We start from the raw sequence: 13562 nt of genomic DNA, 5'->3' as shown, positions 1-13562 counted from the left end.
CCGTGTACTTAGATTTAGGTGCACGTTAAAGAACCCCAGGTGGTCGAAATTTCCAGAGCCCTCCACTACGGCGTCTCTCATATTCAAATCGTGGTTTTGGGACGTTAAACACCAGATATTATTATTATTATTATTAATACATAAACACATCGCGAAGAGCTCCCCCGGTGAAGTGATGTATTTTATGTCCCGACTGCCCGTTCGGTTTAGAAGAAAAGAATAACGGCGGCGCGTTGCAAATATTGGACGAAGAGGCAGAAGAAGCCTACGCGCTGCGCGATCTTGGCTGAAGCGTGCTGGTGTTTGGTGCTTTGCTGTCGTGTCCTTGTGTTGGTTTGATTGGCTGAGTACCGGATAGTTTGTATTAATTGACTAATATTGTTAGCTTTTTTGTTTCATCTCATGCAGGTTCGAGTTATTTGCCTGGTTCTCTCTGCTTGAGGTCGCACTGATGGCCAGGAATTCTCCTGGTCAGGATCGTTCCCCGTGGACGGCCTCTTTGCATAACGATGACTTACCTCTGGACCTATTTATCCGCAGTGGTGTGAGCAGCATTCCCGTCGCTCTGGTACCCTTGGGTGGGCACTTCATTAAGTTGAATAACCCCAAGGCGATTCAGGAACAGCTCCATGCAGTGACTCCAGGCTACCAGAGTATTACCGACGTGCGGCAGTTTGGTCGTGGTGGAATTGTGTGCCGATCGCCAGACAACGAATGTGTAAAAGACCTTCTAAAATGTTCCTCCTTTGCATCGATCCCGGTGAGTGCGTATATACCACCACATCTGGCCTGTACTAAAGGCCTCGTAAGAGGTGTAGACGCACAAGTGAGCCCTGCTGAGACACTTGAAAAGCTTTCTGTAGCAGGAGTAGTGGCTGTCTATCGATTCAATCGAGTTGTAGACAACAAGCGAGTCCCCACGGAGTCAGTGATTGCGACTTTTGCTGGCAATTCATGTCCTTCTGAAATTAAAGCATGGCCCTTAATCTTCAGAGTGGATCAGCTTGCGTCTCGTCCATTACAGTGCAGGAACTGTTGGAGATTTGAGCATAGCGCGGGCGGATGTAAATCAGACGGCCGATGTTGCAGATGTGGCGACGCCCACTCAAATCGAGAATGTACGGCCCAAGAAGACATGTGCTGCTTGTGTGGTGGACAACACGTTGCTGACAATGCAGATTGCCCAATTAGACAACAAGAAATGCAGGTCCTAGAAATTGTTGACAAACGACGGTGCTCTAGGAGAGAAGCCATTGCTACTGTAAAGGAGAGGTTGCATGGTTATGCTGGCGTTACAGCCCGCCAAATGTACACTGAGACGTCTCTTACACAGGCGGTTGAGATAGCTGTAGAAAAAGCTATGGCTAAGCTAATGGATCAAATAGCAATTAGTATTACCGAGTGCATTGCTCAAGCTGTCAGTAATCAAATTGCTAAGCTTCTAACGCCAGCACCAACAGGCACTCCGGAGTCTCCTCGATTGCTGAATGCAAGTGAAGATAATATACTATGTAACGATAAGGAGAATGCTGCCGAGGCCATCTGTGGCTCCCCAGCGGGTCATTCGGATGTTAGTCAGGAACATTTGCTTGACCTACATGTGGTCACAGATGTCGATCTTGAGGCCCGGGCTCAAAAACGCAGCCGGTCCCCGTTGAACAGTGCTGCTCCCCCTTCTCCTCAGACTAAATCAAAAAAGCTTCCGCCCAGCAGAGTTCTGAAGGAGAGTATTTTGGAGAAAGTTATCTCCACAACAATTCTTCAGCCATAATAGGATCCCTGAAAGTTTTACAGTGGAATTGTCGCTCGATATTTGCAGCTATTACTGATTTGCATTGTTTTAGTTCTCAGTTAAATCCTCACTTAATTCTAATACAAGAATCTTGGCTTTCTCCAGAGAACAATTTTTATTTTAAGAATTATCGTTCGTTTAGATTAGACCGCCCTTCTCGAGGTGGTGGCATAATTACACTGATATCAAACAGGATTTGTCACAAAGCAAAGTTGACATAAAAACTGCTCGATCCAGAATATGAAATATTAGTTGTAAGCATAAAAATTCCGTCCGGTCAGAATTTTTCAATAGCCAATGCTTACTTCCCTTCAGGCGTGCACGACACCCGGCCATTGGACACGATAATTGGCATGTGTGGAAGAAATTTTTTATTAGCAGGAGACTTGAACTCCCATCATGTTACTTGGGGGTTAAAAACTGATGCGTGCGGCAGCCGCTTGTGGGATTGGTCACAGGATAATCACTTAACATGCTAAATTCAGGAAGCCCTACGTACGTGAAAGGTCGCATCGGGTCATCCTCGGATCTGGCTTTCGTTAGCTCCAGCCTGAATATTTCGGCTTGGTCAGTGGTTGACTGTGCTACAAATAGAGACCACCTGCCGAAAACATTTGAAATAATAAGTCCGGTTGTCCCATCAATTTCTAACGCGCATAGCTTCATTTATTACAAAAAATTTAAACAATCACTGCTTTCTTCACTCGCTTCAATATCCCATATGCGCACGAAGTCGAAAGCGTTGAGCATCTGCTCGGTCTTACAGAATTCTCGCGAGAAAGCTGAATTCGTGGTCTCATCAGTTGCGCACAGTCCTAACTCTCCTTGTTAGACTGACGATTGTTCTAGGGACTACAGACGTAGAAAAGCATCCTGGAAAAAGTTGCTGTGCAATCAATGTCCTCAAAATTGGAAAGACTACCAGTTCTACGCTGGTGTTTTTAAAAGAACGGTTTTGAACGCAAAAGAAAATTACGATAATACCTTGGTTTGGGCGAGTTGGTCCATCATTAGTGAAAACTTGAAAGCGCGAACGACAAAGACGAAACATATACAACAGGACTTGCGCTTAACTTGCAACTGGCGTTTATTGGAAACGAACATCGTGATATACCCCCGCATCAAGCTCATGCATATGCACTCGTCATCCCACAAAAGATAGCGTGGGTTTGTTTTGAAAACATGATGTTTGAAAACAAATTACGGTGTATCAATGTACTTCGAAAGAAAAGCCACTTCATTTTCTTTTAACAGCAAAAAGGGGCTGCTGACACACTTATCACCTGCTTTCTTTATCAAGTAAGCCTCAACGATTTCGCGTTCTGTTTTTGAACAGCTTTTTTTCAGAAAAGTGGTGTTGCAAAATAAAGGGGTACAAGCACATTGTTTGCAATGTTCTGCCAAGTGGCTACCGAATGCCTTTCTGACATCGTTATTCTGCTGTCTCGCCCTGTCATTGAAGCATTGACTAGTCTGTCCAATATAGACACGCCCACAACTCAAAGGAATATGGTACACTACGTTTGCAGTACACACAGTGTAGACAGTCTTATGATTGGTGTGACATTGCACGCGTTTCTTGGTCCTTTGAAGGTTGCAGACAGCTGATAGTCTGCAAGGCGCTGAAAAAACTAGATTGATATTATGTCGGTTAGCTATCTTCTTCAAGTTATGAGACACTTTGTGAAGGTATGGGATTTTATGCACAGGCCTTTTGTCAAGATTTTTTGTGGCCCGTTCCTTTGGCTGTTTTGATTTCTTGAGCAATGTCTCGCATACAGATGATACAACATGCACTGAAAAACCTGCCTTCCTGAATCTGCTAACTTGCTTGGACACGCTTGGTTCCATCTGGTGAACGCATGACTTGCGCAAGGCATTAATAATACAAGTAGAGGCTATGCCTCTTTTTATTAGCTTGGAGTGGGCACTGTCGAAGGGTAAAACACTTTTCTTTGACCTAGGGTTATAACTCCAACAGGCATGACCAGATGATGAAAAAATAATCTGAAGGTCTAGAAACTGGATGGAATTTCCACAGGGTAATTCTACCGTAAACCTCAGCCCTTCAGAAAGATTGGTGAACAATGTGAGACATTCTGCTACTGCATCCTCAAGGCAAAGGGCAGGTGATCCTTTTAGGACTATTAAATAGTCATCGACATACCTAAAAATACGAATGATTGGCATTTCGGTTAGTTTCGCATTTATACGTTTGTCAAGGGATGCCAAAAAAATGTCACATAATATGGGCGCTATTGATGAGCCAATACAGATACCTATGCTTTGAATAAAGTAAGAGCAACTATGAATGATGGCTGTCGAATGTAGGTAGAATTCCAGCAAAGTTAAAAAATTGTCACAGTTCATGCACACGGAATTCTGGAAAGCAAGTTCACCAATTTCATTGATTTTTTTGATGCACTGCCCGCAAGATACCTTCACGCGTCACAGAATAGTACAAGTCCTCAACGTCTAGGGAGAAACCGATTGCGGCTGTTCCTAGACCACCTTGTACCTTCAGGACAACGTCGTCGGTACTCCTCACTAAGAAGGGATCGTCGATTAGAAGCTGCTTTAAGTTTCCTTGCAGGAACTTCCCCAGTTGGAGCTGCCATGAATATTTTTCAGAGACGATTACACGAAGTGGATAGCCAGACTTGTGCGTCTTGCACGTGAAGAAGACTTCCAAGTAATCGTTTTCAGCAGACTTAACCCGTTTTCGTAGAGAATCTAGCTGTAAATCTTTCGTCAGTTTTAGCGCAGCTTTCTTTTGTTGCTCTGGATTAAAATTGGTTATCTTGAAATTCTTCTTAATAGCTTCGTCGGCCTTGACTTCCATCAGGCTGTCAGGCAGTACTACAAGTCCTCCTTAAAGCAGTTTCCAATCTTAAAGCAGCTTCCAATCGACGATCCCTTCTTAGTGAGGAGTACCGACGACGTTGTCCTGAAGCTACAAGGTGGTCTAGGAACAGCCGCAATCGGTTTCTCCTTAGACGTTGAGGACTTGTACTATTCTGTGACGCGTGAAGGTATCTTGCGGGCAGTGCGTGAAAAAAAATCAATGAAATTGGTGAACTTGCTTTCCAGAATTCCGTGTGCATGAACTGTGACAATTTTTTAACTTTGCTGGAATTCTACCTACATTCGACAGCCATCATTCATAGTGGCTCTTACTTTATTCAAAGCACAGGTATCTGTATTGGCTCATCAATAGCGCCCATATTATGTGACATTTTTTTGGCGTCCCTTGACAAACGTATAAATGCGAAACTAACCGAAATGCCAATCATTCGTATTTTTAGGTATGTCGATGACTATTTAATAGTCCTAAAACGATCACCTGCCCTTTGCCTTGAGGATGCAGTAGCAGAATGTCTCACATTGTTCACCAACCATTCTGAAGGGCTGAGGTTTACGGTAGAATTGCCCTGTGGAAATTCCATCCAGTTTCTAGACCTTCAGATTATTTTTTTATCATCTGGTCATGCCTGTTGGAGTTATAACCCTAGGTCAAAGAAAAGTGTTTTACCCTTCGACAGTGCCCACTCCAAGCTAATAAAAAGAGGCATAGCCTCTACTTGTATTATTAATGCCTTGCGCAAGTCATGCGTTCACCAGATGGAACCAAGCGTGTCCAAGCAAGTTAGCAGATTAAGGAAGGCAGGTTTTCCAGTGCATGTTGTATCATCTGTATGCGAGACATTGCTCAAGAAATCAAAACAGCCAAAGGAACGGGCCACAAAAAATCTTGACAAAAGGCCTGTGCATAAAATCCCATACCTTCACAAAGTGTCTCGTAACTTGAAGAAGATAGCTAACCGACATAATATCAATCTAGTTTTTTCAGCGCCTTGCAGACTATCAGCTGTCTGCAACCTTCAAAGGACCAAGAAACGCGTGCACTGTCACACCAATCATAAGACTGTCTACACTGTGTTTACTGCAAACGTAGTGTACCATATTCCTTTGAGTTGTGGGCGTGTCTATATTGGACAGACTAGTCAATGCTTCAATGACAGGGCGAGACAGCACAATAACGATGTCAGAAAGGCATTCGGTAGCCACTTGGCAGAACATTGCAAACAATGTGCATGTACCCCTTTATTTTGCAACACAACTTTTCTGTTAAAAAACAGAACGCGAAATCGTTGAGGCTTACTTGATAAAGAAAGCAGGTGATAAGTGTGTCAGCAGCCCCTCTTTGCTGTTAAAAGAAAATGAAGTGGCTTTTCTTTCGAAGTACATTGATACACCGTAATTTGTTTTCAAATATCATGTTTTCAAAATAAACCCACGCTATCTTTTGTGAGATGACGAGTGCATATGCATGAGCTTGATGCGGGGGGTATATCACGATGTTCGTTTCCAATAAACGCCAGTTGCAAGTTAAGCGCAAGTCCTGTTGTATATGTTTCGTCTTCGTCGTTCGCGCTTTCAAGTTTTCACTAAAATTACGATATTCGGACGTTCGATTACCTTTCTAAATCTAATAATAAAGGCGCATTATATAGATTTCTGCGTAAAAAGAAAATGATTCCGCGGCCTATCAATGCAGATTCTATCAGTTTGTCTCCGCAAGAAATAAAAGAATCGTTGGAAACAATTGGTAGAGGGCTAGAACATCGCTTTTCCTCTCAACTATGACTACCTCCTTTGCAAGCATTATTTGATGAAGATTTCTCAGAAATTTCCGGTTCGGAGTTATCACAGATGTTAGGTAGCTTGCCATCAGCTGCTCCTGGCCCGGATGGAGTCACGTCTTCAATGCTGAAAATGCTAAATAAGGAATCCCAAGTGTTTTTATTGGATGTAATCAATCACTCACTAAGAATGGCATGGCTACCATCAGATTGGAAATTAGCTAAGGTAATACCATTACTTAAGATTCCGGGTAAGGGGTATGTATTGGACAACATTCGGCCCATTGCGCTTACATCAAATTCTGTAAAATTAATCGAGAAACTGTTAAACACCCGCATAATAAATTTCATTAATGAGAGACAAGTATTAAATCCAGCACAAATTGGTTTCAGATCAGGATGCTCTATATGGCAGGCCCATATAGATCTCGAAAGTCGTATACTATTAGCTAGGCGTGAAAGAAAATATGCAGTGTTAGTCACTCTTGACATCGCAAAAGCATACGACAGCGTTGAACACATCGTTTTAATCAATCGGCTTCACGACCTTAACTTTCCAAAATATATTCAGGCGTGGATTGCGGAATTTTTAAGAAATAGAACATTCTATTGCTTCCAAAACGGCATCTCGTCCTCTATGTACTCTCAAACTAGAGGTGTCCCGCAAGGCGCAGTCCTTTCCCCAGTTTTACTTAATATCCTAATGAGTTCTATCCCTCTACATGACGATGTCCACACTTATGTATATGCTGATGACATCGCATTTTTTTCATCAGCAGGTGATATTCACGAACTGTTCCAAATATTACAGTCATACTTGTCAGCACTAGAAAGCTGGCTTGATAGTATACATCTACATTTGAATGTCAGTAAATGCGCCGTGCTAACATTTCCATTAAAAGACCCTATCCACATCTCACTTTCCTATCATCTCGAGCCTATTCCACAAGCAGAGAAAGTAAAATATCTCGGTGTCATATATGACCGATCCATGACGTGGAAGGCTCATATTGAAAACATCGCAACAAAGGGTGTTCGAGCAGTCGGACTATTAAGGAAGATCAGTCATTGCCGATTAGGTATGAGGAGACATACACTTATATCAATCTACTGCATGTATCTTGGTCCAGTGCTTGAGTTCGGGTGCATATTATACGCTGGGGCTGCTGCTTACAAGCTTCATCCTCTAGTATTTCTCGAGAGACAAGCTTTGAGATTATGCCTAGGTTTTCCTAAATTTGTTGCAATAAAGGTCCTGTATATGGAAGCTAGACTCCCCTCACTTGCTACCCGGTTTAAATTGTTAGCAGTACAGGCATTTTTAAGGCTGTATGAATCCCCCGTTAGACCTTCCGAAACAGTTTTTATTGCACGTCCTGACTTGTATTTTGGATTATATTGGCCGTGATTTCATAAGCCCCAAATTTTAGTTATAGAAAGCCTTCTTGACAAAACAAACGTTCAAATTAATGATTTGTGTATAATCAGTAATAGTAAAAACTCTATTAAAATACAGTTTCATGACATTTTTCCAAAAAATGCAAAACTAATGTCATACCGATTATTAAACGATATATTAAATGATTACCTGGAACATATGCCAATTAAGACAGTGATAGCGACGGATGCTTCCCAAAGTGAAGAAAAATGTGGAATTGGGATTTTCTCTCCAACTCTAGACTGGTCGTTTTCACTTCGCCTTCCAGATTTTGTGCCCATCTTTGTAGCAGAATTTTTAGCCATCAGTCTAGCCTTACGTAAATTAGAAGCATCAATAAGCTCCGCAATAATTTTGACGGACTCACTATCAGTATGTTCCTCCCTCACTGCAAACGAGGACTCGTATGTTTTGGATGCGTTCAAATCATTAGTTCCACTGCACATAAAGTTCATCAAATTAGTGTGGGTTCCTGGGCATAAGAGCCTATTTATGAATGAAATGGCAGACGCGCTAGCCAGGTCATCATTGAATGGCCCGGTAATTCAGGTATTGCCCGCATGCAAATTCATTACAGGTGCTACATTTAGGAGGAAAATGATGTTAGAGGAATTTTCCGCAGCGTCATTAACGACCATATTAAAATTCCAGCATTTAAATCATCAGTGGAATAGTAAAGTATGTCAATCATGAGCAATAGAAGTCGCAATCACAAGACTACGTTGTCAGACTCCCTATCTAAATTTTTATCTACACAGAGCTGGTCTGGCAGCATCGCCTAATTGTCCTTTTTGCGGAATACGTGAGACAACGAAGCACTTTCTCATTTCCTGCAAGAGGTACTCTACCTTGCGCAAAAATACCTTATGTGTCGTTTTCCGTCTGCTTAGATTATAATTAAATGAACAAAATGTACTGTCTTTCGGGGCTTTTTCTCTGGGCCACAGTGACGGGAAGATTGCTGATGCATTGCAGGAGTTTCTTAAAGGTTCAAAAAGATTTAGATTGTAAAATTTACCTTTCCAAAATATTATTTCTATTTTTCCCCCAAATTATCGGTTTTATTGATTCAATTCTATTCTATATTTATTATTAGTAGTATAATTTTAACTCTAATTCATTTATACTTCTTTCGTATTAAGTAAACAATGTTTGAACTTCAATTTCAATTTTTCCTTTAAAGACTAACCGGTTCTTGGCCAATCCCCCAGTGTGGGTATGAGCCACAGCTTCCAGGGTCTACTCTACTCTACTCTATACTGTGTGGCGGCTGGGTGATCGCTCCCGGCACTTCGGCGGCGGCGCGAGCGGCGTGAGCAAGAACAGGCGGCGGCGGCGCACAGGTCTAGGTGGCTTATAGAGATTGGACAACGCCTGCTCCGAATTAGCGAGACCATAACTTAACCAGATTACCACTGTCAATGCTGCAGCGCATTGTCAATGGGGCAGCGTGTCGATTGTTGCGGCGAGCATTAGACTAGATGGAGAAAATCCCCATAACGACAGAATAGTCCCAAGGCTGTGCCCCCACCATTTTGCGCTCCTGATTTAGGTACTTGGTACTGTATGCGCCTTAACGCACCTCATTATTCTCTGCCCGAATTGGGGCAGTGAATAAGCCATAACTTGCAGCAAATAACGTGAAGGAAAAGCGCCTCACCGTATTCGAAATCAAAGTTGTTGTATTTATTAATTAACACTGCTCTCAATCCTTCGGGATATTTCTGTTCAAAGTTCGGAAGAGGTCGTAAAGTATTGTGGACTATTTTTAAGGTATCGCGTGGGGGACTTGTAGCCAGTGCATGATATCTGGAATTTATTGAAGATTCATTCGCTGCATGTAGGACTCCGTCACAGCCATGCGAACGTTTTTGCCGCTTGCAGTGTCGGGTATATGCTCCATGAACTCCACTCCTCCGTGCAAGTGCTTGTGGTAAGCAAGACTCGCTGTAAAGGAAAAAAAAGAGATAGGCGTATATGAAGGCGTAATTGCGGAGTAATGAAGTTTGAACAAATTCACCTCCGTAACCGAAACCGATGCGACAATGAGCGCAGCTAGTAGACGACCGGAATGACGTTACTGTCCATGACAGCTTTTGCATTGGTGTTAGTTCTCCTGCATTCGTTAACGTATGTGCGCCACGCCTGCTGCAATCGCGAGCGCAACCAGCATAACCGGGAAGCGAAATTGACCGAGGCATGATATAACGGCGCTCGCTCATTCTAGACATCTCGGATGAGTATGGCACTTGCACTGCTCCGCGCTTCGGTTGCGATTATATAGGCGAAATTGGTCAGATTTTATAAAGTGCTCAGATTTTCAGCGGCCGCTTTTTGGAAGTATCGAAGGGGCAATGGGCTGTCCACAGGATGAGCTCCAATTCTTCCATTTCACCCGACCATCTCTCTCCAGCAGTTAAAAAGAGAAATAATTTGATTTCCATTATCACAGCCGCGATTGATGTGTGTTGTCATCTTAACATGTCTGCCGCTGCAAAAAAAAGTAATTATGAAGGAGCGAGGAAATATGGCACTTTCCTTGTTTTCATGGTTTTCATACACATTCCTTTAAACACCCTGTGTTATGCCTGAATGTATTTTAGGGTGTCCGAAATAAAAAATCATGACAATGTTCTAGGAAAATTTTAGTGAGGTCAGTATTTGGAGCGTGCTTCTTTTCATGTCGCCCTATCTTAACAGGGCGCGAGGAGAAGTATAAGAAACAAATTGACCGCAGTTGTCTGCTCCTGCTGCGAGCCGCTCCACCTTCGTTTTGATATAATCATTTCGTCTCCTTGTCTGAGAGATAGCTATTATAGAATCCAGCGCATCACATTTGAAAAACGAGATCCAAATAAATCTGTTCTAAACCTGCCACTTAGCTTGTGCTTGTCAGCCCCAATACTCAACTATGCGTGTCACCTTTCTTACGCACACACACAAGGTGTTACAGGCAAAGTATTGCTGTTATGAAAGGCTGAGTGCAATGTAACTGAAATGAGCGCGTGTATTTCTCTAGTCTTCAATACGCCCATGCGATGTTTGTGGAAGGGCAAATTGGGGCCAGCCATACCAGCCACAAGTTCCTTCAGCCTGTTCGCCTCCTGGTGCTCTTCAGAGGGACCTTGTAGACTTTGTGAAGGGACCACGAATGCGCGGGCGGCTTCTCCGAACTTTGGGTGCGGCACTCCTGCGACGACCACATGCCGCACCCCAGCATCGGCAGCGAGCAAATCTTCCAACTCAGCTGGCGCCACCTGCTGGTCCATGCATTTGATCAGTTCTTTGATTCGGCCGCACACGTAGAAGAGACCCTCCGCTGTGTAGTATCCAGTGTCACCTGGATAAAAAGTCGTGCAGGTTGAACGTCGTTTGTTCGGCGGTAAGCGCAGCTAACGAGACCTCTATCCTCTTTAGAGCTACGGAGTTTCATGTTCTGACGGAAAAATGACTTCTCATAGAAACAAGTTTTGAGGTCGCATCCCAATGTAGCGTTTTTTTCGCTTCCTTGGGAAGGCAGCATGCCGACAATCCGCAAGGGTCTGAGGAGGCTGCAAATCGGGAACTACCAATTTTTGGCATCCTCAGATACCTAAGCTTGTTTTTTTTTCATCACTGAGATAGAGTGTGCTACCCTGGTGATCAAAGGGAACTGTTGTACGCCAGCAAACCTGTTTTTACGAAGTCGTCCTCGTACGTGTCCGCCGTTTCTTTGGGACGCCCAAAGTATCCCTTGAAAGTGCTCGGACCCCTGACACAAATCTCCCCTTGCTGAAGTGGCCCTAGGATTTTTCGTGTTTCCGGGTCCACAACCTGTGAAGAGAAGTGAAATTAATATTCTCGCATAAGCATGTGTCGAATTGGTCTACATCGTTTCTCTTCGCGAAACGATATTCCGACAAAAGTCTCGGGCACAGTAGCTCACAATGTTTAGATACGAAAGGCAAATGCAAGTAAAAATTATCGCTTTACTAATCACCTATATCTGTTAACTACACGTACGGAGATAAATGTCCCGATGTTGTTTTTTACATCTAAGTCAAGTTTCCTAGTCTAATTTCACCAACGTTCCACGTCCGACGACTTCCAATTTCTACAGGCCTTCCCATGAACTCCCGCCCTGCTGTGATGAACACAGTGCCGCTCTTGAACTTGCGACTGCAAAGTATGTCGCTCGACTGGTTTCTTAAGAACGAAAGGGCTTGAATGTATCATGCATCGGCGTGTGATAGCATCAACTCCGATGCATTCACACAGGGCGTTCAAATGTTTCTCAAAATGCTGCTGATTCACCCATTTTTCAAGTCTCAAAAGCATTTTGGAACTGGTAAATTAACTCTCAAAATTTATATTCCGGAATGAAATCTTTTTGAAAACCAAGTAGTAACAGAGATATCACAAGCGCACATCTATTTTACAGCGAAGCCGTATATTTAATAATTGCCGGGGTTTTACGTCCCAAAACCACGATATGATCAAGAGGGACGCCGTTGTGGAGGTAATTTTTATCACCTGGGGTTCTTTAACGTGCACCTAAATCTAAATACAGGGGCCTTTTCGCCTCCATGGAAATAACAGTCGCCGCCGCCGGGATTCCATCCCGTGACCCTTCGGGTGAGCAGTCGAGCAACCACAAGACCACCGTTGCACGTTCCTCGAAGCTGTATGTAACTATGATTCCGTGTCTTTTTCGTGTGCGTCAACCTAAACGTCCACGTTCCGATCACGTGCTTGTCTAGTTACTCATGAAGCCGTGTTTCATGATGGTGGACCCTATAGAGCTTTGCGGCATCAAGTCGATAGTAGCGCGGCGACGATAAACCTGATCGACGAGCTCATCCATTGCGCTCATTATTTTGCACGAGCCATGTCATTGACGTAAAGCCTGCTTTCATAGCCCGTTTGCTCACCGGCTGTGGTTTTTGTAGATGGTTAACTGCTCAGTATGGCAAGATTCAACTAAAGAGCCAAGTTAACACAGATATTATAGTTCGTGCATACATCTCCTGCAAATGACTCTTCCATAGGCTGTGTCCAGATGAGAACGTGGGTGCGTGTCCCCCAGCCCCCTTTGATTTCGCCAAAAAAAAAATATTTTGCTGTCCCAGTTCCTGGGGCCAGGAAATAAATCTGTCTTGCGAAAAAATTTTTTGCTTTAGTCAAAAAAATCTGGAGTCTCCACTGAGCCAGAAGCACTTCTTGCGAATTGCGTGAAAATGAGATTTCACGAGCTCCTACAAAATAAATATTGTAGCTGTGAGTTAAAAAATGTTTCTGGTCATACTAAGAATAACGTAACGTCACAAAATCTTGTTATCTTGCTGTTCTGTTGCAAGTACGTAAAGCAAAAATCGCAAATACGGCACGTTGTTCAATAAAACTCTAATTTCGGATTTTTTGCACGACGTTTATAATAGTCAGAATTTCCAAAATTTCCGAGTGTTGCCACATACTAGGTTAACAATTGCGCCAAATACCATTGCCGATATTGACGTCGTACGCAAACCATAAATACATGACTGAAGGCATGTCTCTAAAAATGCAATACCTTGAGTCCAACTACAAAAAATACCACCTTCGATTTTTCTTTAAACTCTCCAGAATTAGAGCCAAGCTCGTGTTCTAACTTGATCTGTAGAAACATGTTGCATTATTTTTGTAAGGTCGAAGTGACAAAGCTACCAATGTG

General features: G+C 43.1%; 1 protein-coding gene across 1 annotated transcript in view; it reads right to left on the bottom strand.

Moving 5' to 3' along the window:
• Positions 1 to 9545: 9545 nt before the first annotated feature.
• The window catches only part of LOC119390795 (uncharacterized), an 89122-nt gene continuing 85105 nt past the window's right edge, over positions 9546 to 13562 (bottom strand). Inside the window, exons 6-8 of the mRNA XM_037658492.1 lie at positions 11545 to 11686; positions 10947 to 11213; positions 9546 to 9820 (exon numbers count right to left, since the gene is read on the bottom strand). Of these exons, the coding sequence (XP_037514420.1) occupies positions 9690 to 9820; positions 10947 to 11213; positions 11545 to 11686 (540 nt within the window). The 3' untranslated portion in view covers positions 9546 to 9689. The remainder of the gene's footprint in view (positions 9821 to 10946; positions 11214 to 11544; positions 11687 to 13562) is intronic.

The sequence above is a fragment of the Rhipicephalus sanguineus genome, chromosome 1, assembly GCF_013339695.2.
Source record: "Rhipicephalus sanguineus isolate Rsan-2018 chromosome 1, BIME_Rsan_1.4, whole genome shotgun sequence".
Classification (NCBI taxonomy): Eukaryota; Metazoa; Arthropoda; class Arachnida; order Ixodida; family Ixodidae; genus Rhipicephalus; species Rhipicephalus sanguineus.
The sequence above is the reverse complement of the archived record's forward strand: the minus strand, read 5'-3'. Positions and strand labels throughout refer to the sequence as shown.